This window comes from Panthera uncia (assembly GCF_023721935.1).
Source record: "Panthera uncia isolate 11264 chromosome C1 unlocalized genomic scaffold, Puncia_PCG_1.0 HiC_scaffold_4, whole genome shotgun sequence".
In the NCBI taxonomy this organism is placed as follows: domain Eukaryota; kingdom Metazoa; phylum Chordata; class Mammalia; order Carnivora; family Felidae; genus Panthera; species Panthera uncia.
Genome location: NW_026057585.1, coordinates 100,917,988 through 100,944,372, shown reverse-complemented (window position 1 = coordinate 100,944,372; position 26,385 = coordinate 100,917,988). Strand labels below are relative to the sequence as shown.

General features: G+C 53.2%; 1 protein-coding gene across 1 annotated transcript in view; it reads right to left on the bottom strand.

Annotated features, from left to right (window-relative positions):
- The window catches only part of NPHP4 (nephrocystin 4), a 109,718-nt gene that overhangs the window by 77,470 nt on the left and 5,863 nt on the right, over window positions 1-26,385 (bottom strand). The window contains exons 3-7 of the mRNA XM_049618928.1: window positions 24,417-24,589; window positions 15,658-15,810; window positions 7,632-7,804; window positions 6,453-6,517; window positions 2,854-3,009 (exon numbers count right to left, since the gene is read on the bottom strand). Coding sequence (XP_049474885.1) covers window positions 2,854-3,009; window positions 6,453-6,517; window positions 7,632-7,804; window positions 15,658-15,810; window positions 24,417-24,551 — 682 coding nt within the window. The 5' untranslated portion in view covers window positions 24,552-24,589. The remainder of the gene's footprint in view (window positions 1-2,853; window positions 3,010-6,452; window positions 6,518-7,631; window positions 7,805-15,657; window positions 15,811-24,416; window positions 24,590-26,385) is intronic.

The window sequence follows — 26,385 nt, the reverse complement described above, 5'->3', positions numbered from 1 at the left end:
GGGCCTTGGTGAGAAGCCGCTTTCTGGTCCTTTCTCCCCGAGAAGGGGGAATGTGCCTGCCTGCCTGCCTGCCCACCCAAGCATATTCAGGCTCCACTCCACAGTCCCTGGTCATTGGTTTTTATTTTTTATTTATTTTTTTTTTAATTTTTTTAATGTTTATTTATTTTTGACAGAGATAGAGAGAGACAGAGCATGAGCAGGGGAGGGGCAGAGAGAGAGAGAGACAGAATCCGAAGCAGGCTCCAGGCTCCGAGCTGTCAGCACAGAGCCCGACGCGGGGCTCGAACTCACAGACCGGGAGATCGTGACCTGAGCCGAAGTTGGGACGCTCCACCGACTGAGCCACCCAGGCACCCCATCCTGGTCATTGGTTTTTAAATATGACACAGAGGCGCCCGGGGGGCTCAGTTGGGTAAGCATCGGACTCTCGATCTCGGGTCAGGTCATGGCCTCAGGGTCATGAGATCGAGCCCTGTGGCTCGAGATTGGGCTCTGCGCTGACAACGTGGAGACTGCTTAGGACTCTCTCTCTCCCTCTCTCTGTCCCTCCCTCACTCGCTTGTGTACAAGCGCTCTCTCTCTCTCTCAAATAAACTTTTAAGAAAACAACAACCTAAACTGTCATCAGTTTTGCAATTTCACAGGCACCGCCTGCATCCGGTAAGTGCCCCAGTGACCAGCTGGCTGCCCACACGAAGGGGGCAAATGGGAAGCCACTGGGGTTCAGATCCCTTCAGAAGACATGACCTGGGAGGACTCTATAGTGGCCCCCCGACCCCTCCGACTGCCACGAGATACTGAGAACAGACCCGGGACCGTCGGAGCTGCCCTCTTGCCAGCAGGCCCCCGACGAGCTGTAGGTATTGCCAGGCTTTCCCTGCAGCTCTGCTGACACCCGCTGGCGAGTCACAAAGTGATGGGGCCGCCTCAGGCCCCAACGAAAGGCTGCTTTCCCAGAACCCCAGGTCGGGTAAGACTTACATAAGGGACTCTACGGCAGGTGTGCACCTAGGTTCCTGACATCAGCACACAGCACAGCGGCACTTACAGGGCCCTCTGTGACCGACGGGGCCAAGGTCTCCGAGCCGGACGCGGGTTGTCACATTGCTTTCAATCTCGACAGCAGAGACCCTGTGGCATTTTCTCTGTCTCCCTGTCTGTCCCCTCCTCCCTCTCGAGGGACACAAGAGGATTACAGAGGGCGGTAAGACTTCCCATATGGGGCTGGGGGGTGGGGGGTGGGGGGTTGAAGCTCAGTGAGCCACGGCAGACCCAAAGCCGGGACCAGTCCTAGGACTTGCTTCTGTTCATAGTTAATTTATCATTTTTCACGCATCGTTATCTCTTCTTAGGAAAAACAGTGACCTCGTGATGAGATGACCCCCACGGACCCATCCAAGAAACTCATGAACTCAGATAACAACGTCTGCATCCCAGCACGGACCAGAACACCAAGCCACGTGCAGGGACACCGTTACTGGAAACATTCTCATACTGGAGCTGAACTACACCTTTTCTTTGGGTTCTTGAGAGTCACTGTTCTAAGTCAAAACTCGGCACATCCCAACTCACACTCATGCCCCATCCTGCTCTCCCTGGGCCAGAACAAGGAGCCAGACCACCCAGGACAAGAGGTTCCGCCGTGCGGGCGGGAAAGAACTGGGGTGGTCCCTTCTCCTGCATTCCTCACGCAGCCAGACTAAAAGCCCCTGGAAGTACCCAGAAGGAGCATGAGGCCCAGGTCAAGGCCCATCAGCGGGACCCCAGAGCAGAGCACATCCCTGCAGTGATCTCCGAGGCATGAAGGGGTTGTCCCAAATCCACCGCTGGAGAACCTACTTCTAAATCACGCCAAGACGGAGTCCTGAGGCTTCCACGTGGATTTCAGTGTTCAAAGATTACCAACCCACTGCACACCACGTTCATAACAGCATTAGGCACAACAGCCAAAAGGCGGAACGACCCAGGTGTCCGTCCAAAGGTAAATGGACGAACACAATGTAGTCCATCTGTGCAATGGAATATTATTCAGCCTTAAAAAGGGAAGGAAATCCCAAAGTGTGATTCAACACGATGACCCTTGAGGACACGATGCCAAGCGAAATAAGCTGGTCACAGAAGTGGAATCCTGATGATTCCACTTCTAGGAAGACCTTAGAGGAGTCAAATTCAGGGACAGAAAGAACGGTGGTGGCCAGGGGCTGGGGGAGGGGATATGGGGAGTGTGTATTTAGTGGGGACAGGGCTTCAGGTTGGGCCGATGAGAAGGTTCTGGATGTGGATGGTGGTGGTGGCAGCTGCACAACCACGAGAATGCGCTTAACGCTACCGAACTGCACACTTGAAGAGGGTCAGAATAGTAAATTCTGTGTCGTGTCTATTTCACCACAATTTAAAAGTAATTAATAATCGAGCCACGGACAGGGGCGTCCAGGAAGGCCGAGAGATCTAGCAAGTGGTTTTCCTGACCTTGGTCATAAAGATGTGAACTATCTGTCTTACGAAAGCATTTCCCCAGGAAAGAAAACAGAAGTGATTTGAGGGACACGAGACACTGCTCAGAAGGGATGACAGGCAGACAGGGCATTGCCCCTCCCTCCTCCTCCCTCTCATCCCCTCCTTCCCCTCCCCTCTCTCCCTCCCGCCCCCGTCCTTCCCCCTCGCCCCACATCACCACCTCCCCCTCCCTCCCTCCCCCCTTCCCTCTCCCACCACCACCTCTACCAGGCCTCTTGCTGAGGGTGCCTAGCCACACCCAGACCCCTCTGTAGAGCCCAATTCCTATGAGGTCTAGCCATCAGCCGTCAATAATACAGACACACCAAATGGAGAGAGACGAGCAGCCCTTACCCTTTTCTCCGTGAGCGGGAAGGAGGCCAGGAATGTGCTGCAGACCAGACACCAGAAGGTTCTCGGGAAGAAGATGGAACACGGGCTCCAGGAGCGGGTGTGGCCTCAGCATGTACTGCAGGCTGCAGCTCTCCATGAGGGTCATATGCTTGTTTTCTGGGGGAGAAAACACCCATGTGACAGCTGTGACCAAAGGCCCTTTGGGTCAAACCAGTCGATAAACTGAGCATCTAAGAAAGAAACACCGCAAGCAGGAAACGCATTTTTCCACCAAGGCAGGGGAAATGCTCTGTTCAGCCTAAAAAGCAAAAAGAATTGATCCTTAAGAACTCTCTGGTGAAACTACAAACACACATACCTGCTTTTTATTTTTTTTTTTAAATGTTTGTTTATTTCTGAGAAAGACCATGCATGCCACAAGCAGGCAGAAAAGGGGGTCAGAGGATCAGAAGCGGGCTCTGTGCTGACAGCAGAGAGCCCGATGTGGGGCTCGAACTTACGAACCTTGAGATCATGACCTGAGCGGAAGTTGGACGCTTAACCGACTGGGCCACTCAGGCGCCCTTCCAGATACTCGTTTTTAATGCAACACAACAAATTCCCTCCTGCTCACCCCTCCCCCCGCCCCGAGTCATGAAGTCCAGAAACCGCCCGGTCCCCATTATCACCAGGGGTCTAGAAGGCAGCCTGGGCCCCAGCCTGCCTCCCTTCCCACTCAGCACCTGCATCATCGAGCCCACGGAGCAGCAGGACTGGGACCTGGGAGCAGCAGCCTCTGAGATAGAGCCCAGCCCTCAAGGACAGACCAAGACACAAACACCGCGATACCCACAGCACAAGGGAGAACGGGACTGAACCCCAGGTAGGTGTGGACAGCAGATAGCGGACCAGGGAAAGTGAAGAGGGAGAGCATCCTGGAGGAAGAGACGGCTAAAGAAGGGTTCGGAGGGGCGCCTGGGTGGTTCAGTCGGTTAAGCGTCCGACTTCAGCTCAGGTCACGATCTCGCAGTCCGTGAGTTCGAGCCCCGCGTCGGGTTCTGGGCTGATGGCTCAGAGCCTGGAGCCTGCTTCCGATTCTGTGTCTCTCTCTCTCTCTGCCCCTCCCCCGTTCATGCTCTGTCTCTCTCTGTCTCAAAAATAAATAAGCGTTAAAAAAAAAAAATTAAAAAAAAAAAAAAAGGGTTCAGACACAGAGCTCGGGAAGATGGAGGGAACATCATCAACAGAAACTGAGGTTCAAGGAAGGGCGGTGCCCAGAACCACAGGGCCCTGGAGTTGAGACGGACCAGAGACAGGCCCTCTACACAGCCCCCCAAAAAAGTCTTGCTGGGACTTGATTTCTTCCACTGACAGGAGCCTAAGCACCTACTACAACGTGCTACACGATTTCATAAGAAATGAGCTAAATATGACCTACTGCATTCGTTAGAAAACGAAATGAACGAAAACTATATATTTAATACCTAACCACCACAGACACAGGGTCTGCTGCCTACTTTAAGATTTAGATGCCCTGAAAGGCACTCTCCGTATGGCTGGTTGGAAAGACGCTGGCCGGGCCTCCATGGAGGGAAATCAGGAGAAATGTTACAAACTAGTCCTCAGACCCAGCACCCCGGCTTCCGGGAGTTCAACCCCCAGCTGTGCGGGCACGCGTGCAAAACGGCAGCTGTCCACACCAGCAATGTTCCCAAACTCTGTCCCCTGGGTCCCCCAAGGTTGGCTCGCAGGACCACAAAGTAAAGCACGGAACGTGACCTCAACGACAGCACACGGCCGTAGGAAGAATGGGGGGCACTCCAGGGACCAACAGGAAGACTTCACTAAGGTAAACTGTCAAGGGGAAAAGAGGAGGCAAAAATGAGAGCCCAGAAATGCGTTCTTGCCTCTGTCCCACACGAGGGTCCTAGAGACACCCAGGGGTGCAAGGGAGGGAGCAGAGCAGCGGGGGAAGGCCTCACTGGACCTTTTTAAACTTTTTTATGCTGTTTTAATTCTCAATCATGTGAACGTGTTGCCCATTCGAGCAAGAAATCTGTACATTTCGGGAAATGCCCACGAGAAGGTGACCCTCATGCTCTCAGCTCCCAGCACACAACCTTCCACTGCTGCCCCAGGACAAGCCGCTGGCTGTGCACATCTGTCTAAAGGTCCTGATCCTGGGGTGCCCGGCTGGCTCAGTCGATGGAGCATGTGACTCTTGGTCTCAGGATCATGATTCGAGCCCCGCCATTGGGCATGGAGCCTACTTAAAATTAAATTAAAAAAAAAAAAAAGTCCTGATCCTAAGGATGCTCCAGGACACAAAATGCCAGCAAAGTAATGATTAGACTCAATTAAGAAATAACCTAAAAGTCAATTTCTATCAATAAAATTAAGTTTCAGGAGCACCTGGGTGGCTCAGCTGGTTAGGCGTCCAACTCTTGATTTCAGCTCACATCATGATCTCAGGGTTCCTTGCGAGTTAGAGCCCCGAGTCGGGCTCTGCACTGACACCAGAGGCTGCTTGGGATTCTCTCTCTCTGCCCCTCCCCTGCTCGTTCACACGCATGGATGTACATGAGCTCTGTCTCTCTCACCCTCTCTCTAAAATAAGTAAACTTTAAAAAAAATATCTTAGGTCGCCTGGGTGGCTCAGTCGGTTAAGCATCCAACTTCGGTTCAGGTCACGATCTCCCATTCCATGAGTTCCAGCCCCGTGTCAGGTTCTGGGCTGACAGTTCACAGCCTGCAGCCTGCTTCGGATTCTGTGTCTCCCTCTCTCTCTGCCCCTCCCCACTCACGCTCTGTCTGTCTCTGTCTCAAAGATAAATAAACATTAAAAAAGTGTTTTTGAATACTTTAAAAACTAAAATAAAGTTTTGGACTGATTGCTCCTCTGTAATGAAATTTTCACCAAATTCAATGGGCAGTGGAAGGTGTGGGATTGGTTCGATTTTTAACTCAGGCCACGGGGCAGGCTCAAAGTCCCTGTCACAGAATCCGGCAACAAGTCTAAGACAAGAAAAGCCATCCTCCCAAACGGATCCACCTCTGACCACCTGACCCCTCCACACCCCCACCCTGGGCCTCAGAGATGTTCTGCCAGGCGCCCCCATCCATCTGTCCATCCTCCACACGGCTGCTGGACCTCGTGGGGGACGGCGGGAGGCCCCGCAGGACACTCCTCTGCGGTCAGGCACAGCTGGAAGGCCGTGCCGTGCCGAGACGAACCAGCGGGCCTCACGGCGAAAGGTCTCTGGTGCCCACGTGGCCAGTGACCGACAGCAACTACCCCGTCTGGTGGGCAAGGCTGCCGCCCCAGCGGCCAGGAGGCTCCGGGGCTGCTGTCCCAGGGACGTCCGCAGGAAGCAATGCCCTCCTCTCAGGCTGGCACGTTAGAGTTCCTTCAGTTGTGTCCAAACTCCAGGCCCGTGAGAAGTTTTGCCCTAATTCACTAAACAAAGCCGCTAAGCTGATAGGTTTACATGGAGAAAGATCCCAAGATGGACTGAGGGCAGAGAGCACTCAGAGTTACAGGGTGAACCAGTGCTGCTGAGGACGGCAGGACCTTCCGCGGCAACACCGCGGGCCAGGCCGGGCCACGCCTCGTCGCTTACGTTCTACGGGGTCGTGGAGAAGCGGGTGCAGGAGGGCTCGGGGGGTGCCATGGTACAGCTTCAACCTGCAAGACACGTCCAGGGGGTGCACATCAACTCTCCGCGTCTTGCTTCCAGTCACCAGACGTCAGCCACACGTCTCGGAAGGAAAGCACGCAACTCACCAACCGCCCCACACCTACTAGAGCTTTCTACACACCAGACAATCACACCTTCCACAAAGAAGAGAGATGGCCAAGCGAAGCAGCAGCCCCCCCGTGCCACCCACGCCCCTGGCGCCCCCCACACCCCCCGTGCCCCTGGCCACACACTTCCAGCACACGGACAGCCCGCCCCCACGCACCCAGGTGCTAGAAAACTACACCAGGGAAATTTATAACGTTCTGAAATGTCCCAGCAAAGACAACTTCTGAGGAAGTGCCATGGTTGTGTATCCAGACCACTGGTTCTCAACCAGGGGTGAGACTGCCTGATATTTGGTAGCGTCCACAGATATTTCCAACGGTCACAAGTGGGGGGATGAGGCTGGGAGGTTTCTGGCATCTAGTGGGTAAGGCCAGGGATGTTCTCAGAGATCCTGCAGCACATAGGATGCCCCCCAGCAAAGACTTATCCAGCCCCAGGCGTCAGTCCGCCCAGGCTGAGAGGCCCTGCTCCAGAGGGACAACATTAAGCGTCAACCCCGGCCGGTGTGGGGACACACGGTCTTCTCCATCGTGGCCTGTGCGGCTCCTGGACAGGGCCTGGAGCCAAGCGTGTATGGAGGAGTGCCCGCTGCTCACCGGCTGCGTGCTCGAGAACGTATTTGGCACCCCCGCAGCCTTACGAGATGCACACCGTTCTCTCTCGGGCACACACGAGGGAATTCGGAGCCAAGAGTCCAGGTGCCTGGCCTAAAGCCCGCCAGGACTAAGTGAGAGCCTGCACCCGCCTTATACCACCCCCACGCCCAGGGCCAGAGCCGGCCCCACCCCCATCTAAAGGACAACTCCCCGGCTTACTCAGAAATGGCAAACCCAGCTACTCCAAAGCAAAAACCTCCCACAGTACACACCGTTGGGAACAGACCACAACACAAGTGGACAAAGGGAAAGCTTTCTGTGTGGGAGATGATGAGCGGTTAACTCTCCCCAGAGTGAGGCTGGAAAATCCCCAGGATAAAGAAAACGAGGCAGATACCGCTTGTCCTGGGAGGCTGAGGTAGGAGACTCCAGCTTGTTGCCGAAGATCCGAAGAATTCCGAACCCACATGACAAAGCCTGGAGGGAGCCATCCGGCCTCCTGCCCTCGGTGACCACTTCGACCACAGCCACGATGTTAGGGTGGTTTAAGGACGTGTGAAAATACAAGGACTGCAAAACAGAAACCAGAACGTAGGTGATGGACTGTCCTGCAGGTCCTAAAATGCCGCAAACGTGTCTCCTCCTGGGACACACCTCCTTCTAGGGCCCTGGAGCAGAATAGCTCCGTCGGAGTCGGAAGCTGGCATCACGGCTTTTCATTCGGACGGGAACGAACGAAGCTGTTCTGTTCCAGGAGCTCCCATCCACTCCCATCCACTCCCATCCACTCCCATCCACGGAACGTGCCGCAGGCCCTGCACCTAAAGGAAGGCAGGAGCGACTTCACGCCCCCGTCTCCTCGTGGGAACCAGTCACTGCAAACACACATGCCTGCCGACCCGTCCCACAGAACACTCACCGCCTGAAACTTCAACCCAGCTTGCCAACGTCGACCCTAGTCCGTTTTCTGTGCAGCCGTTACGAAGTTCCACCAAACCAACTGTTTCAACTAAGCAGGATCCTTAGATTTCTTGAGATGCTATGTAATCATCCCCAGTTCAGAGCCCAACTAACATCTTTTTACGACAAAAATCACCTCGACAGCCTTTTCTTACAAGACTGTTTTTGGACCTAAGCCAAGTAGACGGTATTCAGGTGGCTCCTAAAAGGTTTCCCACCTGTCACCTTTCCGCTCCATCCTATGCAATCGGAGCCCCAGCTGGGCCCTGTCCCACCCCGCCCTGCCCATCCTGGGGGTCGTCCTGGTGGTGGCCTTAAGGGAAAGACAACAGAGGGGAGTCAGAGCCACCTGCCTCTCCGCCTGGCTGCCCGGTGGCGTTCTCCGTTGACACAGAAGAGAACGCGCCTCCGCTCTGTGGGCTCTGTGGTTCTTTTATTTGGTGAGCCCAGCGCAGTCACCTCTGTTTAAAGCTAATAAACGGCGTAGGCACCGAGGATGCGGACAGGATCGTGGCCGGGCTTCGCAGGTCAAACCTAGACAGAGGTGCTGAGCTGTGGCTCTGCACTGGGAGCGTCCCCGGAACTGCGTCCGCACTGGGGGAGAGTGACGGGTGAGAGGTCACCCCCTTGCACACATAGACCCCCCCACCCCAGCCAGGGAGCGGTAAGGCAAGGCCACGCTGGGCAGCTTCAATGTGATTTAACCGTGGACTAATCCCCCATTAATGAGTCATTACCAGGGTGTCACCGAGAAAACGTTTCCTGTAATCACAGACTGTCAGCCCAGAATAACAGAGAGACACATTAAAACATCAGCCATGAGATATAAATCGTTATTCTATTATCTTTTATGGCAAAATGATGAAATAATGGCCACTCACAGCTGACAGGTGGTGGGACCAAGAGAGAATTATGTTTCTGTTTCCGAGACTCAAGAACTGTTTTTGAACGGCCGGCCGCAGCGTCGGTTTGTCACCATCTCGCCTGTCCTATCAATACCTGGGTACGTCCGTGTTAGCAACACCGCCCGCTTCTCCTTTCGGCAGCGAAACAGATGCTCCGATGCAAAGCCACGAAGGTCCCCCACTCGGAGGTCACCCTGACACTGCTCTGCCTGGAGCAGTAGCACCAGCTGTTCAGCAGGTCCAAGTTCGAATTTAGGGCCGCGGCCCTTCCCTGCCATCTGCCCCCCAAGACGATGATTTGAGACCGGAAACGACGACAGCAGAGCCCCGTTGCTGTCTGTCCCCAAAGACCCCACCTTCAACCAGGAGCGTCGGCTGCCGGGAGCACAGCATGCCGACCGTGACCCGAGGCCTGAAGGGTGTTACCCTGTCACTACTGACCGTGAAGGGCGCGTGCTCTTTTCCAAATGTCATTTACGGAGCCTTCAGTGTGGGGAGAGCACCGTGCTGAAGAATCTCTAAGGAACCTGAAGACACGACCCCACCCCCAAGTTCAGAGCTCAAAGGTAAGGCTAGCCTCGGCAGGTATAAAACACATACCCAGTGCAGAACCCACCAGAAGCCTGTGGAAGTAAAAAGGCTCCCAGGGGTAAGAGCACAAGGCAGCCGTGGAGCTTCTCAGAAAGAACACAACAGGCCCCAGGGTCGCCTGTGCCGAGCCCCGGTCAGCAAACAAGGCCACGCCTGACCTAGTGTGGTCTCCACCTCTCGGGCATGTAACCTTTAACCCGGCAATCTGGGACTCCCTGGTCGGTGCTGGTGACACAGACCGCCTGATTGACCCCTGCCTTCCCCCCACAGGAAGGGGACCTCACCCGAGAACAATGTTCTCTCTGCAGAAATGACTTTTTCCCACCCTGTTCTATGAAAGCCCCGCACTCTGTCCAGCTCCCCGGAGCTCCTTTCTATTTGCCGGATGGGATGCCGCCCCATTCATGAGTCGTGAATACAGCCAATGAGATTGTCAAATTTACACAGCTGATTTTTGGTTTTTGGGGTTTGTTGGTGTTTTTTTTTTTTAGCTTAGTTATTTATTTTGAGAGAGAGAGAGAGAGAACACTCAAGCAGGGGAGGGGCAGAGAGAGGGAGAGAGAATCCCAAGCAGCCTCCACACCATCAGCACAGAGCCAACACAGAGCTCAGACTCACAATCCACGAGATGGTGACCCGAGCAGAAATCCAGAGTCGGATGCTTAACCAACTGAACCCCCACGGCCCCTGATTTTCGTTTTCTAACAAGCTTTAATACTCTGGTCGCCTTGCGGGGACCCTCCCCAGGAGGGCAAAGCGGGGCCAGCCCGGCCCACCCGGTACCGAGGTGCCATTCTCACCTTGCAGCACGCGACTGGACTCCGCCAGCACTCCCGCCAGCACTCAGCTGAGCCAAAACTGCAAATAAGCCCTTCAGTGTAAGGATGTCTAATTAACACCACGAGGCAGGCTGCGAGAGGAAAATCCTGTGCATCAACTAAAACCGCGTGATTAAAAGTTTGAGTCAAGCCCATCAAATTACCTGCAAGAGAAGAACTCTCGGGACTGAAGAGGGGGGCTCTCGTTCACTCCAGTAACATCCCCACTCATCTACACTTGACAGGATTCCTCCCTGATGGGGTAAACAGGTTAATAAATCATGAAAATGCTCCTGTCTTCACGCCTTCATCTTCCAAAACATGGACACCATTTTGCCCAGGGGCCAGGTCCTCATTTCTCACCCACATGACAGAACTGAAATGGGGCGTCTGATGACGCGCCGTGATGGAGAGGCCGCGGCCACGCGTCCCCAACTGCACTGCCACTCGACCTGCTCGCTTCAGTCGCAAGCGGAAGGCTGGGCGGCAAGGCCAGGGAAGAGAGGAGCAGAGATGGCAACGGTGTCTTCGAGCAATTCTTTTCCAACAAACCTTTAACAGAGAATCTTCAGGAAGGCAGATGGCTTACCAACACTTCCTGCGGCCTCCCACTCGAGGCTCAGATGGTTTCCTGTGCACTTCCCACCATGAGCCCGAGTGCCCCAAACCCGGGGACTCTGTGACACAAAACTCTCCTCTGGGAAACGCAAAGTCTCCAGCTCCAAAGTCAGAGGCTTCTGTGCACCCAGGGCAGAGCCCGCCATCACCCACAGCACACAACACACAACAGGGCCAGCCCCAGGGGTCAGCCCGCCCAGGCTGAGAGGCCCTGCTCCAGAGGGACAACGTAAGCGTCAACCCCGGCCGGCGTGGGGACACACGGTCTTCTCCATCGTGGTCTGTGCGGCTCCTGGACAGGGCCTGGCGCCAAGCGTGTATGGAGGAGTGCCCGCTGCTCACCGGCTGCGTGCTCGAGAACGTATTTGGCACCCCCGCAGCCTTACGAGATGCACACCGTTCTCTCTCAGGCACACACGAGGGAATTCGGAGCCAAGAGTCCAGGTGCCTGGCCTAAAGCCCCCCAGGACTAAGTGAGAGCCTGCACCCCCCCTTATACCACCCCCACGCCCAGGGCCAGAGTGTCCACTTTTTAATTTTTTTTAACATTTATTCATTTTTGAAAGACAGAGAGAGACAGAGCACGAGCAGGGGAGGGGCAGAGAGAGAGGGAGACACAGAATCCGAAGCAGGCTCCGGGCTCCGAGCTGTCAGCACAGAGCCTGACACCGGGCCAGAACCCACAGACCGGGAGATCATGACCTGAGCTGAAGTTGAACACTTCAGGCACCCCTAGAGTGTCCACTTTTAAAGAGGAAATCACATGGCTGTCACCGCCTGACGAATCAGGACCATTTGAGAGTGGATTCTCGTGACACTGGCATGGTAGCAGAGGCCACCCCACTAGCTGTACCTCGAGCTCAGGCCGCTGGTGTACCTACCCCTGTAGCAACACCAGGGGCTGAGGGGAGCCCTGGAGGCAGCCAGCCCGGTCTGCGTGGTGGCGGTCCTGTCTGGTCACTCCCATAAAACACAAGGAGGAGGAGAGACACCTGGGTGGCTCGATCAGTTAAGCGTCCGACCCTTGATCTCGGCTCAGGTCACGATCTCACGGTTCACGGGATCGAGCCCCGCATCAGGCTCCGTGCTGACAGTGTGGCACCTGCTTGGGATTCTCTCTCTCTTACTCTCCCTGCAGCTCTCCAGCTCTCTCTCGAAATAAATAACTTAAAAAATATATGAGGAGAAGGAAACAGGACACTGTCACTGAAAGCCTGCGTGTGCTTTGTTAGGGGGAGAGTTTAAAGGAGAACGACATACGTCTCAGAAGGAAAATGCAGAAACCGCACGGTACTTTGGCTTCCCAGATTATTTTTCAGAAGACACTTTTTGAGAGGTGGAACAAATTATTAACCATCTCAGCGGAAGTGAAAGGTGATTCCTCTGCACCAGGAGGGTCTCAAAGGACAGCACAGAACTCTGGTCTCTGAGCTAAGAGCCTCCACCAGGCAGCGCCCGGGTGGCCGAGCCTGAGTTCAGGAGGCTGAGCCTCAGCGGGGGAGGCAGGCAAGCCTGAGGGGGGAGGCTGAGCCTCAGCGGGGGAGGCAGGCAAGCCTGAGGGGGGAGGCTGAGCCTGAGGAATTCATCACTCACGGAAATACCAGCTCAGGTTCAAGGCAAGACTTCTTTCTTCAAGGTCTTTCTCCAAGACGTTATTTGCCAAGCAATAAAGTCGGGACCCATATGACACTGACAACTCAGTAAAAACCCTGAGCACACGGGCTTTGCTCATTAATCCACATTTAGACTGGACGGCCATGGTGATTCCAAGGATGGGGGCCTGCTACTGGCGGCCTGCCCACCTCCAATCAGATCTCCCCACGCCACTGCCGACCGGTAAAACCAGAAAACACAAGCAATTAATAAAACCAGAAAAAGATCTTCGCCAAATTTCCGAATCCCCTCTAAAAAGGGCAAGTTGTACTTGTTTCCAGAGGTGCGTGGGCAGCAAGGGCAGACCCTCCTGTCTGTGGGTGCCACCACAGGAGTGCTCCCCATTTCCATGGCTCGCGTGCATGGAAACACGTATACACGCACACGCACGCACACACACTCCACATGGGGTATTCTTTCCTTAACTAACTCGAAAGGAGCTGATTTTTCCGTATTCTGATCATCAGAATCAGAGAGGAAGTGCTGGGCCGGGAGGACTGTGCTCAAGGGCGCAGCAGGCCGGCCGGTTCCTGGGGCGCCACTGGCCTCTGCTGCTCGCCTTGGGCATAGCAGCTGGACAGCAGCCGCTTCCTGAGCAACTCTTCTGGCATCACCGCGCCCCAAAAACCCTCTGCTCACCCACTGGCCCTGCTGCATGCTCCACTTCAGCAACTGCAAGACTGGAGGGTGCAGAATTTTCCAGAAACTTTAAACACTGTGTCCTCACTAACGCACCGTCCCCCGCCGCATGGCCGACTCAGCAGGAGACAAACAGCGAGGGAGGCTGAGCAGACGTGGAGGGCCCAGGACCGGGTGACATCTGACGCATCCCACGGCCGGTGTGGCAGCAGAGGCCTCTGGGGGAAGCAGTGCTGAGCCTGGACAGGTCCAGCAGGAGCAGGGCAGTTCCGGAGGCTGTTTTCCACGGTGTGGCCAGTTCCGTAGGCCACCATGGCCGAGCCACTCTGGGCAGAGCGTGGCCTGGGGGACGTGACCCCGCCGCTACAGGGAAGTCCCACCACTCGGCACTGGTCAGGGACACGGGTGCCAAGGGGAGGACATGGGAGAGGGACTCGTTCCCAACCCACGACTGCAAAGCACTCAGACGCTGATTTCAGGGCTCACCTCCACCCAGTGACACGAGGGGCCTGGGAGCGGGCACTCCCGGCCTCCTGACCTGCTGATGACTGTAAGGAGGGACATATGACACCGTCCTCTGGAGGAGGGCTGGGGGGACGGAATCACATAACGTGCTGTGAGCCAAGGCCCGCCCACGGCCCAGCCCACGGTGAACTCCCACGTCCACCATTCCTCATTCACGTCCACACCTCCATCATTCGCTGTGGTCATGTCACAAACCAGGCTTCCGTGGGCCTGACCGGACACACGACAAAGAGAAATCCGAGCAGCCTGGCCCTCGAAGGCCACCCCCGAAGGCAGCGGAGGCTGAGCCCGGCCAGGTGATCCACGACCCCAGGGCCACGCTGCTCCTGGCGAACCTCTTCCAGCCGTGTCAGGGGCGAGAAGGCCATTCATCGCCCATGCTGACACAGCCCTATAAGGAGTTGTCCACAGACCCACACGTGGCTCACATACGATGCAGCCAGCCAGACTCTTCAGTAGCATTTGCATAGGCTGTGTGACAACCTGAATATCAGACACATCTTTCGTCCCCAGGACACATGCTTTCCCAAGGCCTCATTTAACCTTCCTGACCTCTGGGGGCAACGAGCGCCCTCCTACCCTGGGAAGGCAGGGCTCCAGCGGATGGATCCGCGCCCCGACCACAGCCCGAACCCTGGGTGGCAGCCAAATGCAGGGAGCGGCGTGCTCAGCCGGCCCCTCGCAGCTTCAGGACTGAGCCGGGACGGTCCCCAGCAGCAAAGGGGCACTCGGGCTGTGGTCACATGAGGTGACGCCTCCCAGGACGGCTGTGGTCACTGCCAGCTTCACCATTCACTGCACTACGGCTACTGCACCAGGCTCCCCTGAGCCCCGCTCGACACCCGAGAAGGATCAAGTCAACAGGGCACCGGCCCTCTCCACACCTGTGACGTCCCCACAGGAGCCCAATCAAGCAGACGGGCCGCATCGGGAAGCTGGTGCGTGTGTGACCCTGCTCTGCCTGCAGCGTCGGCTTCAACGTTCACTCAGAGGAGCCCCTCCTTCTTCCCCTCCCCGCAGAGGTCTCCCCGTCCCCCCGGGACAGCAGCGTACCGGCCTCCTTTGGAAGCTCACCGCAACTTACAATGACTCTGTTACCTGCTTCTGCGCGTCACCCCCCTTCTGCGCGGTGAGCTCCGTGACCGTGCCGTCCACCCTCACCCCCGGCACCCAGCCCAAGGCCTGAATACATGCTTGTATTGGGGGCAGCCGGACAAAGCCAGAAACCACCGGCCCGCGGGGCAGGGGCCAGTGACGTTAGCAGCAGTGCCAACGCAAGCACCCAGTGTGGACACAGAAGGCATGGGTCCCAGTCCAGGCTCTGCCCCCTGCCACCTGGGTAAGTCGCCTTCCCTCCTGCTAAGTCTCAAACACCCGTCTTGAAGACAAAGAAGGAAACCAAACTGAAAGAAGAAGGGGGACAAGGAGGGTGAGAGAAAACGGGGGAGTCAGTGAGACCGATAATCTCCTAACTTTGCTCCACGAACTCCAGGGTTCCTTGAAGGTGACAAGACCCGCGAGTGTCCCCCGCCCCACTGCTTGGACCAGAGCCACACGCTCTCGTCTGCCCGGGACACATGGCTCCCGCACCGGTTGGGTCTGGAAATGGAGTGCCCCAGGGCTAAGACCAGCTTTGCGGCCGTGTGCCTCGGGTCTGAGATGCACAGGGCGTGTGCTTGGCCCCAGAGCAGCCCCGCCCGCCGACAAGGCCCACCTCGTCGAAGACGATCCTGGACGGCTGCCTGGAGAGCTGCTCCACGGGCCTCACGGCGGTCTTCCACGTCCTCCCGAAAAAGTGTCGGTAGCTGACATCAAAGAGGGACACGCGCAGACAGCAGCCCACCTCCGAGAGCACCTCCAGCACTCCCTGCGAGACAGAAGGTGCCGGCCCTGAAGGCTTCCCGACGTCACGAGCCATGCCCCACGTGCTGACCGGCCAGCCTGGGAGAACTGGGGCACTCAGAATCCACCGGTTTTAGGGGTCAATATCCTCTGGGGGAACTGCCTCTCCCGTGGCTAGTGCTCTTGGGGTGGGGGTGGGGGGTTATGCGTCAAAGGGCTGGGCCCTCCCCTGGCCAATCCAAGCACTAAAGTCCCAAGGTACAGACAACACGGGCAAAAGACTCACCCGGTGCCAATGAGACACAAGAGGCCACGGCTGAAGAGACACAGGCACCTGACACCACACGGGCCCGAGAGAGAACAAGCCCAGGTTATGGCACTTGAGACCCTAGATCAAGCCACACCTGAAGTTTGTCCTAACTATGGATTTGTCTGTTGTGTGAGCTCTCTCTAACTTAAGCTGTTTTGAATGGGGTTGTCATTATTTGCAAACAAATGAGTCCTTCTTGATATAATCACAAACTCTAAATCCTCAACTTGTCAGAATTATTCTGGGGTGGTATTAGCAAAGGAAAAGCAGATCTTTGAGGACTGAGAAGTCATGGCTGCCAACACAGACGAAAACACCCAGGGACTGTAAACACAAGCCATCTTCCCAGAGCCACACAACCTACAGTGAGGCTCTCCTTTGTGCTCTTATCGTCTGCCCTGGAACCAAGAAATGGTTTTCATTCATTCATTCATTCACTCATTCATTCGTCAAACATTCATTAAGCACCTACTCTGTGCCAGGCACTGTCCCAGGCACTAGTGAGACAACAGGGAACAGGGCTCATGTAAAGAACAGTAAGAGTGGGGGAGACGGTGGGTGTGCATTTTAACAGGATGGCCAGGGGAGGTCAGGAAAGACGATGTTTGAGCTGAGAACTAAGGGGAGGGGAGACACCAGGCAGAAGGAGCAGCAAACCAAAGGCCCTGGGGCAGAGGAGAGCCGGGGTTCTCAGTGACCCTGGAGAGCCTGCACCAACCATACTCAACTGTGTTAACTAGTTTTTCTGACACTGTGTTCTTGGTGCTCTGGCACCTGGGGCCTCACCACAGGAGACTGACCGCCCCCCACCCCACCCCCAGGACCAGCTAACTCCTACACAGAGTAAATGACTTGCCTTCCAGAACGTCTCTGATATGCAAACCGGCCAATCCAGAGTCCAGACTCCCACCTGGTCCCCTATCTGGCTCCTAGCCTCCACGAGGCCTCTGAAATGATTCACACCCGCCAATCCTAAACCTGGTCAAGTGCTCACCCTGCCTTGTGCCTTCCCTCCCATGAAAGCCAAGGTGAAGACTCTTGGCTATGGTCCCCCCGGCTGCTCCGCCTCCTGACAGACCCCATGACACCCTGGTGCCACCCCGCATGGCCCTATGTGGCCTGGCATACCCCGCCTCTTAGGAACAGTAATAAACTGTCTTCTCAATGTTGCCCTCACCCCACATAGGTTTTTTTTTTTTTTAAGTTTACTTGAGAGAGAGAGAGAGAGCGCGCAAGGGTGCAAAAGCAGGAATGGGGGAGGGACAGAGAGAGAGAATCCTAAGCAGGCTCCACACTGTCAGCACAGAGCCCAACATGGGGCTCGATCCCACATGACCTGAACCAAAATCAAGAGGTAGATGCTCAACCGACTGAGCCACCCAGGCACCTTTCATGACATGGGTTTTAAAACTAGGCCCCCCATGGGGCACCTGGGTGGCTGAGCCAGTTAAGTGTCTGACTTCAGCTCAGGTCATGATCTCTCAGTCTGTGTGTTCGAGCCCCAGGTTGGGCTCTGCAGCTTGGAGCGTGGAACCTGCTTCGGATTCTGTGTCTCCCTCTCTCTCTGCCCCTCCCCTGCTCAAGCTCTCTATCTCTCTCTCTCAAAAATAAACAAACATTTAATAATAAATTAATAAATAAATAAATAAATAAAGCAAGGTCCCCCTGTGTAACTGCAGCAACCGTGAGGGAAGAGGGAGGGGCCGGATGTGTCATTTAACTCAGTGGGGGTCCTCACAATGTACAGTGTATCAAACCCCCCACTGGGCACCTTAATTAAATAGCTCACAATTATTTCGTCAATTTCATCTCCCTCCAGCCAGCACCAGGAGCTCAGCGAGGATGGGCTGGATGCGGATGTGAGGGACAGAACCACAGAACAGGTAAGGATGGGGTGGCCAGCTGCCTCACGGTGCCCAGGCTTCTCCTGGGTCTAGCGCTCGTGAGTCCCATGTCCCTAGTCCCTAGTCCCTAGCAAAGGATGATGGCAGTGTTTTCTGTCCCTGGAAGCTGGGAGCGAGGAAGCAGAAAGACAGCAAACAGGTAGGGAGGAGGCAGCCAAGCCTGGTTTCAGTCACGGAGTTGTGGGGACCTCCCCACTCCCCAGGCCTCCACACACCTCTCTCAGCATGGCCCCTGTCTCTCTAGCCACATCCCCTTCCCTCCTCCTATTCCCCCCAGCTACCTCTTCTCAGGAACCTCATTCCCGTGCCTTCCCTGACCTCCACCATCTAGACCCCTGCCGGTCCTCTGATCTTGCTTTCCCTTTCCCCGGGGTTCATCCAGTTCTCTGCTGCCCCCAACCAAGTGTGAGCTCTGGGAGGAAAAGGGTCAAGAGTATCCTCCCGGATACTCTTCCCTGCCCCATCCTTAGGGCCTAGAACGAGACCTTGCCCCATATCAGTGCACTTGTCCCCAGGGGCCTGATCCTAAGCTTCCCCTCACTGCTGATGCTGCCCAGGGTGCCACCAGCAGCCTCTTAACCCTCCTTCTCTTCCCCATTCGTCTTCTCTCCTTCCCTCCTCCTCTCGCTCCTCCCCCCACCCCCTCCCTCCTCCTTTCCCCTCCTCCCTCCTCCCCTATTCCCTGTTCTCACTCCTCCCTGCCACTCCTCCCCCTCCCCTCCTGCCCCCTCCCCTCCTGCCCCTTCCCCTCCTCCTCCCTCCCCCTCCCTCTTCCCAATCCTTCCCCCTCCTCTTCTTCCTCCCCATCCTCCTCCCCCCTCCCCTTTCTCTCCCCCCCTCCTCCTCTCTCTCCCTCCTCTTCCTCCCATTCTCAGAGATGTAAGCACCAGCCACAACCTGCTAATTCCCAAACCTTTCCTGCTGACCTAGACCTCTTCCCAGAACCCAGACCCTAACCATCCTTCCACCTCTATGTGACTCCGTACCCATTTCTAATCAGGTAGGTTTCTAAACAGTCTCTGCTGGTGTGTGAAGACAGAATGTGGGATGGTCATCTGTGTCCCCCACACAGCTGCAAATATACAATTGTGCCCAAGAAACATCAAACTGAATTGGAATAGCCAAAGCAAAGAAGATCAATCAACGTTCATGGTAAAGTTAAACTCAATGGAAAAGGTAAGTGGGACAGCAAGAAAGACATACTAAAATTATTAAGAAAGTATCCTGAGTTCAAAAACACGTTAATATTTTTAGCCAACACCTTTCACAGGGAAGTTTGCTGTCATCTAAAGCTGTCAATTCCCAAAATAACTCAAATCGTATAAACTTTGTAAGACTATGCTTTTTACGTTTGTTTCCTACTTGGTCTTCTTTTATTTATTTATTTATTTATTTTTTATGTTTAAGGAGGCTTCACATCCAGCATAGAGCCCAACACAGGACTTGAACTCACAGCCCCAAGATCAAGACCTGAGCTGAGATCAAGTTGGATGCTTAGCCACCCAGGCACCCCAGTCTTCTTTCAAGTGCTGTCTTTTCACTGATTTCTTGTATGTACAGCCGACCCTTGAACAACACAGATTTGAACCGTACAGGTCCACCTACACATGCTTTTGTTTTATAAACACATCATAGGAGTGTAGATGTGTTTTCTCTTCCTTGTGATTTTCTTAATAGCATTTTCTCTCCTCCAGCTGACTTTATTGTAAGAACACAGTACATAACACATATAGCATACAAAATACGTATTAATCAACTGTTTACATTATTAGGAAGGCTTCTGGTCAACAGCAGGCTATTAGTAATTAGGTTTTGGAGGAGTCAAAAGTTATATGCAGATTTTTGATTTAGAGGGGGTCAGCACCCCAACCCGCATACTGTTCAAGAGTCAACTGTAAAAACTGTAAAACTATCGGTTCCTGTGTTAAACCCCATCTGATTGTAAGGTACTAACTAGATCCTATGTCCCAATATTTTAAGGTTTTTTGTGTTAATATTCATGAGGGACATTAGTCTGTACTTGTGATATCCTCTCCTGATTTAGTTATCAGTTATGGGGGCTCAAAAAAAAAAAAAAAAAAAAAAAACCAACACTGGAAAGCATCCTCTCTCTTCTATTTTCTGATAGAGTTTGTTCTAGAATTCATATTATTGCTTCTTTTAATATTCTATAAAATCCAACAGTGAAGTCATTTAAGTCTGGAGTTTTCTTTGGAGGAAGATGTTTGCTTATGAATTGTTTCTTTAATGAATATAGGACTATTTAGATTTTCTATTTCCTCAGGGCACCTGGGTGGCTCAGTAAGTTGAGTGTCCAACTTCAGCTCAGGTCATGATCTCACAGTTCGTGGGTTTGAACCCCATGTCAGGCTCTGTGCTGACAGCTCAGAGCCTCGAGCCTGCTTCGGATTCTGTGTCTCCCTCATTCTCTCTGCCCCTCCCTCGCTCATACTCTGTCTCAAAAATAATTTTTTTTTAATAGATCTTCTATTTCCTCTAGTGTAACTTTTGGTAAATTGTGCTTTTCAAGAAATTTCTCCATCTCAACTAAGTTATCAAATTTCTTGGCACACAAGTGATTCATAATATCTCTTGATTATCTTTTTTAATTTTTTAACATTTATTCATTTTTGAGAGACAGAGACAGAGTGAGCGGGGGAAGGGCAGAGAGAGGGAAACACAGAATCCGAAGCAGGCTCCAGACTCTGAGCTGTCAGCACAGAGCCCAACGCGGGGCTCCAACTCACGAATGTGAAATCATGACCTGAGCCGAAGTTGAAAGCTTAACCGGCTGAGCCACCCAGGTGCCTCTCCCTTGACTATCATTTTAACGTCTGTAAGATATACTGTAATACTCCCTTCCTTCCTAATATTGGTAATTTGTGTTTTCTCTCTCTTTGCTCATGACCAGTCTTATAGGAGTTTGTCAATTTTATTAAGCTTTTCAAAGAACCAACTTCTAACTTTGCTGATTTTCTCTACTATTTGCCTTTTTAATTTATTGATTTCTGCTAAATAAGCAGAAATCTACCATTTCCTTCTTCTATTTTCTTTGGGTTTAACTTCTTATGTAGATTCTGATGGAGGAAAGAGATCATTGATTTCATACCTTTCTTCTCCTCTAACATAGTCATATAAAGCTATAAATTCCTTCAAAGGACTCAAATAGTTGCACCTCATAAATTTTGGTATGTTCTTCCATTCCTCACTTCAAAATATTTTCTAATTTCCCCATGATTTCTTCTTTGACTCATGGGTTAGTTGGTAGTGTGTTACTTTTCTGCTATTTGAGGATTTTCTAGATATCTCGTTGCTCATTTCTAATGTAATACCATACTAGTCAGTTGACGTATGTATACTCTATAAATTTCAATCATTTTAAATCCATGGAGACTTATTTTTATGCCCCAGCATATGGCCTATCTCAGTGAAGTTTCCACACTTGAGAAAAACGCATATTCTATTTGTTGGCTGTAGTGTTTTAGAGATAACAGACAGGTCTAGGTGGTTGGTGGTGTTTAGATCTTCCAAATCATTATGGGGCGTTTTTTGGTTTTTGGTTTGTTTTTGTTTTTTAAATTTTTTTATGTTTATTTATTTTTGAGACAGAGAGATAGAGTGCAAGCAGGGGAGGGGCAGAGACAGACAGGGAGACACAGAATCCAAAGCAGGCTCCAGGCTCCAAGCTGTCAGCACAGAGCCCACCACGGGGCTCGAACTCACAAATGGTGAGATCATGAACTGAGCTGAAGTCGGACGTTTAACGGACTGACCCACCCAGGCGCCCCTGTTTTGGTTTTTGGTCTTTGGTTTATTTGCTCTATCAGTTAGTGAGAGAGGAGAGTTAAAAGTCTCCAGTGGTGACGGCGAATCTGAACAGTGCTCCCTTTAGTTCTACACGATTTTGCTTCACGTGTTTGGAGGCTGTGTTACCGGGTACGGTGCACAGAAGAGCTAGCACAGCTGGCCCAACTGTGTGCTCTGAAAGGTGGGTCCACGAGGCTGGCCCTTGGCTGGAGGCTGGGGGTTCCCGTCACTCTACCGATCACGGCGTACTTTGCCTACGCTGTACAAAGTAGTTTATGCTGAACACCTGCTTTCCTGCTGGGAGTCTGTGATCTGGGAACCCGCTAGGCAGAAGATGCCCACCTGACCAGTCCCCAAAACGTCCGGAGCCTCTAACAAGCTTCCCTGGCTGGGAACGTTTCACACGTGTTGTCATGACTGTTGTTGGAAGAACTGAATGCACCCTGTGGGGCTCCACTGGCAGAGCACCCCTGAAGCATGTGCCTGCTCCCACACTTTCCCCCACATGCCTTTCCCATGGCTGATCCTGCTCCGTATCCTCTCACTGTAGTAAATCTTTCCTGGGAGACAGACCACGTGCCGAGCCGTGGGAGTCCTCCCAATGAATCACTGAACCTGAGGGTAGTCTTACAGGCCCCAAGAGAGGCACATACACATTTAGGACTGTCATATCTTCTTGACTGCCATCATGATAATGAAATGCCCCTCTAGGGGAGCCTGGGTGCTCAGCTGAGCTTCTGACCCTTGATTTCAGCTCAGGTCACCATCTCACAGTTCATCAGTTCAAGCCCCGCATCTGGCCCTGTTCTGACAGTGCAGAGCCTGCGTGGGAATCTCTCTCTCTTTCTCTCTCTCTCTCTCTCAAAATAGACAGAAGGAAAGAAGGAAAGGAAGGAAAGGAAGGAAAGGAAGGAAGAAATGCCCCTTTATCTCTGGTAATACTCTTCACCTTGAAATTGACTTTATCTGACATCAGTACAACACAAAGATTTCTTACAGGGTTTACATGGCCTATCTTTTCTCCATCCTTTTACCGTCACACATACAGTTCACGTCTTTCTGTTTAAAGCACATTTTTTTTATAAACAGCCTATAACTGGGTCTTAAACAATAACTTCTGACACGTGACTCTGAATCAGGAATCCCACTTATAGGACTCATTCTATAGACACATGTGTACATGAAAAAAAAAAACACGTAAATGAAGTTATTATAGCTGTATCTGTGACAGCAGACAACTGAAAAAAACTCTATGTGTTCATCAATAAGGGACTGAAGAAATAAATGCAGAATCATCCAAAGAAATACTATGTTGTCATAAGACAGAATGAAGTTCTTCACGTGATGACACGAACATCTGTAAGACCTTGCTAAGAATCTTTTCAAAGCATAAAATACAAGTGTATTTATTCGTTGCATTTGCTTACAATTTCTGGAAAGCTACACCAAAAAACAGGTCCTGCCGGCTGTGTCCAGGGAGGGACACTGGGGCCTCAGGGACTCCGTGGAACCATACACTTTGCTGGCGTACCCCAGTGAATTCTGAACAACGGCAATCACCTTTCCAAAAATAAATACAAGTAAACGAAATAAAATGGGACAATGAATAAAATCTCCTTCGTAAAACTCCTAGGAGAGAGACAGTGCCGTCACTGACTTGTGCGCTCCTATGAGGCAGAGCCGCCTGGCTGTCCGCCCCACCGGCCGCCTAGAGCGTCCCTCACAACCGGCTCCGCTGGTCTCCGACCGGCTCCTCTTCTGATGACCCGGCTTCGGGACAAAGCAGGCCGGTACGGGAGAGTGCCGGGCGGTACAGCTGGGGGAACAGCAGCTACCGCGGTGCCACCGCGGAGGCCGCACAGAGCAGGCGCTGGATCAAAGGGCCTGGAGCCGGAGGGTGTGGGCGCCTTCGCGGGAGTGAGCTCTTACAGACCCAGCCCCCCAACGACTTGGACATGGAGAATCGCTCTACCAGCTCTAGGACCACCTGCAGAGGAGGACACGGCCTTGCCAGGCCAAACCCTACAAAAAGTCACATGCTCACACTGGCAGGTCTGGATCCTTCCCATGCACCCCACTGGGCCTCACTGGAAGCCTCCAATCATGTGGCTGTCTCGCGGGCAGCGCAGAAGCACCAGCTTCTCCCCAGGTTCCCTGCCCCGGAAGGACACGGACGCCTGCAGAGCCACGGAGCAAGGGCCCGAGTGTGCAGACGGCCGTGGTACGTCCAGGCACACGGCTTCTGCCAGGATGCCCGGAGCTCTGTCCCGGCAGCTCTAAGTGCCAGGCTGCAAGCAGGCGGTGTTGGATCGCGCACGAGCCCACCTCCTGCAAATATGCTGGCTCAAGGGACCCAAGAAAAATCAGATTACCGGGGTTTTAAAACTGCTCCACTGTGGGCAGAAGAAACCTTTACCCGGTGTCAAAAGTGCTGACCGAGTCGCTGAATCAGGTATTCTCTTTGCTGATGGGCCACTTTGCCTCCAAATACTGCCAAAGCCCGAGGTAATGGGTACAGTGGTAAGACTCAGATAAATAAGTGAAAATCAATATCCTCTCAGCTGGAACAGTAACGACATGCAGTTGACAACAAATAGCAAATTTCTTTACCTGCTTAATTAGCGGCCCATCAAGCCACTTCAGGACGCACTGAAACCCAGTTGATTCCTTTATAGGCTGGCGTGCTCTCTGTGGGTGGGGAGGGACCAGCACGTTTTGGTCAAAAATCCTGAGCCAGTCTTTCATTCTGCCAGTCTGAGGATGACTCGGGCCTCTAGGATTACCTGCGTGATTTGTGTTCAAATAAATAAAGGAGTTTTAAGGGCCACGGTGCTCAGAGGAATTCTGAAAGTCTCCTACCTCCCACCACACCATCCCCAAAACCCACCCTCCGCCACTCCTCCCTCCGAACCCCATGCTGCTTTCCCCGGGGTTAACATGCCCCATCTCGCTCCGGATAGCCTCTCCGTCCTTGCTGTCCTGACCCAACTACAGCATGACTAGGCTGGCCTCAGCCAGTGACTGGTATAGAGACAGACACATGCAGGGCTGCTTTGTACAGTTGCAGAGGTTGAGCACTACGCAAGAGTGCCAGGCCTTGGGGACTAGGGCCGTCTTGGAAGGGACTAGGAGGCATGACCCAGTCAGAGCCAACGAGATGCAAATCTCACAGCTTCTGCTGCTCCTATTGAGAGAAGGAAATACTCTTTTCTGCAGCCCTTAAAGCAGAGAGGTCATCAGTGTGAAGCTGTCGGGGGTCACCACGGGAGCAGCTTCCGTGAGACACACGTGGAAAAAGCAAGCAGAGCAAAAGGACCAGTGGGTCTACGTGTCATGGTAAGAGACCCTAAAGCCACCCAGGACAGCTCAGCTACATGGGCAGTCCCTTGTTGCCAAAGCCGATTTGGGACAGGTTTTGAGTGCTAAGAGCTTCTTGGGGACCTGGCTCATCAAGGATGTCACCCGCCTTCCGGGCAGACAGGGATCTGAACCTTCTCTAGAACTGTCAACCTTCCAGCTGACACAATCTTGGCTTTGATAAGAGGCTGAATCCTGTACACTCAAATGACAAGCAAGATAGGGCAGTGATCTGGTCTCCTAAGACAGCGGTTCTCTAAATGTGGTCCCCAGACACTGCGGTTCCCTGGGGTTGTCAAGGGCTCCACAAGGTCAAAAATACTTCCACAATATTCAGATGTCATGGGCCTTTTTCTCTGTATGGACAATTTGTGCTGATGAAGCCACAGCAACAGTGGGCGAAGCTGCCGGGGCCTCAGGGAGCCCCAAGGCAACGGCACCAAACCCTTCGGGCCGCTGGGTGTTCTTCACCACTCACAGCAGAAGACACAGAAGCTTCACTTAAGAACGTCTTTGGTTGGGGGGCCTGGGGGACTCAGTCGGTTGAGCGGCCGGCCGACTTCGGTTCAGGTCATGATCTCGCAGTTCGCAAGTTTGAGCCCCACATAGGGCTCTGTGCTGACTGCTCGGAGCCTGGAACCTGCTTCGGATTCTGTGTCTCCCTCTCTCTCTGCCCCTCCCCGCTCACGCTCTGTCTCTCTCTCAGAAATAAAAATGTTAAAAAAAATTTTTTTTTAATTTTTTAAATGTCTTTGGTAAAGCTGTCAAAACCACCACTTCTTGGCCCTTGAGTACACACATTTCTAATATTTTGTGATGATGTGGGAAATCCACAAAAAAGCCCTTCTGCTACAAAATGAAGGGTGATGGTTGGCTCGGGGTCAGCTGGGCATGATCTGTGCACCGTGCGGGGGACCAGCTGCTTCTGTCACTCAGCAGCACCGTTTTTACTAAAAGACCAGCTCAGAGACAAACCGTGCTCATTTGAACTTGGGCACCTTGCAGACAGACAGACGTGAACAAAATGAGTCTGTCACTTCAAGGAAAACTTGTAAGAATTGAGCTTTCAGGCAAAAATCAGAATCGGGGAAATCGGTATCCTCCCCCGGGAACCTGACAGCTTCCAGCTCCTTGAAGGTTTTCCTGAGATGGATGGTGACGGTAAGGAAAGGGATCTTTTGAAACTGTAGGATTAAATCTGCGCTGTTTAGAAGAGGAGCCT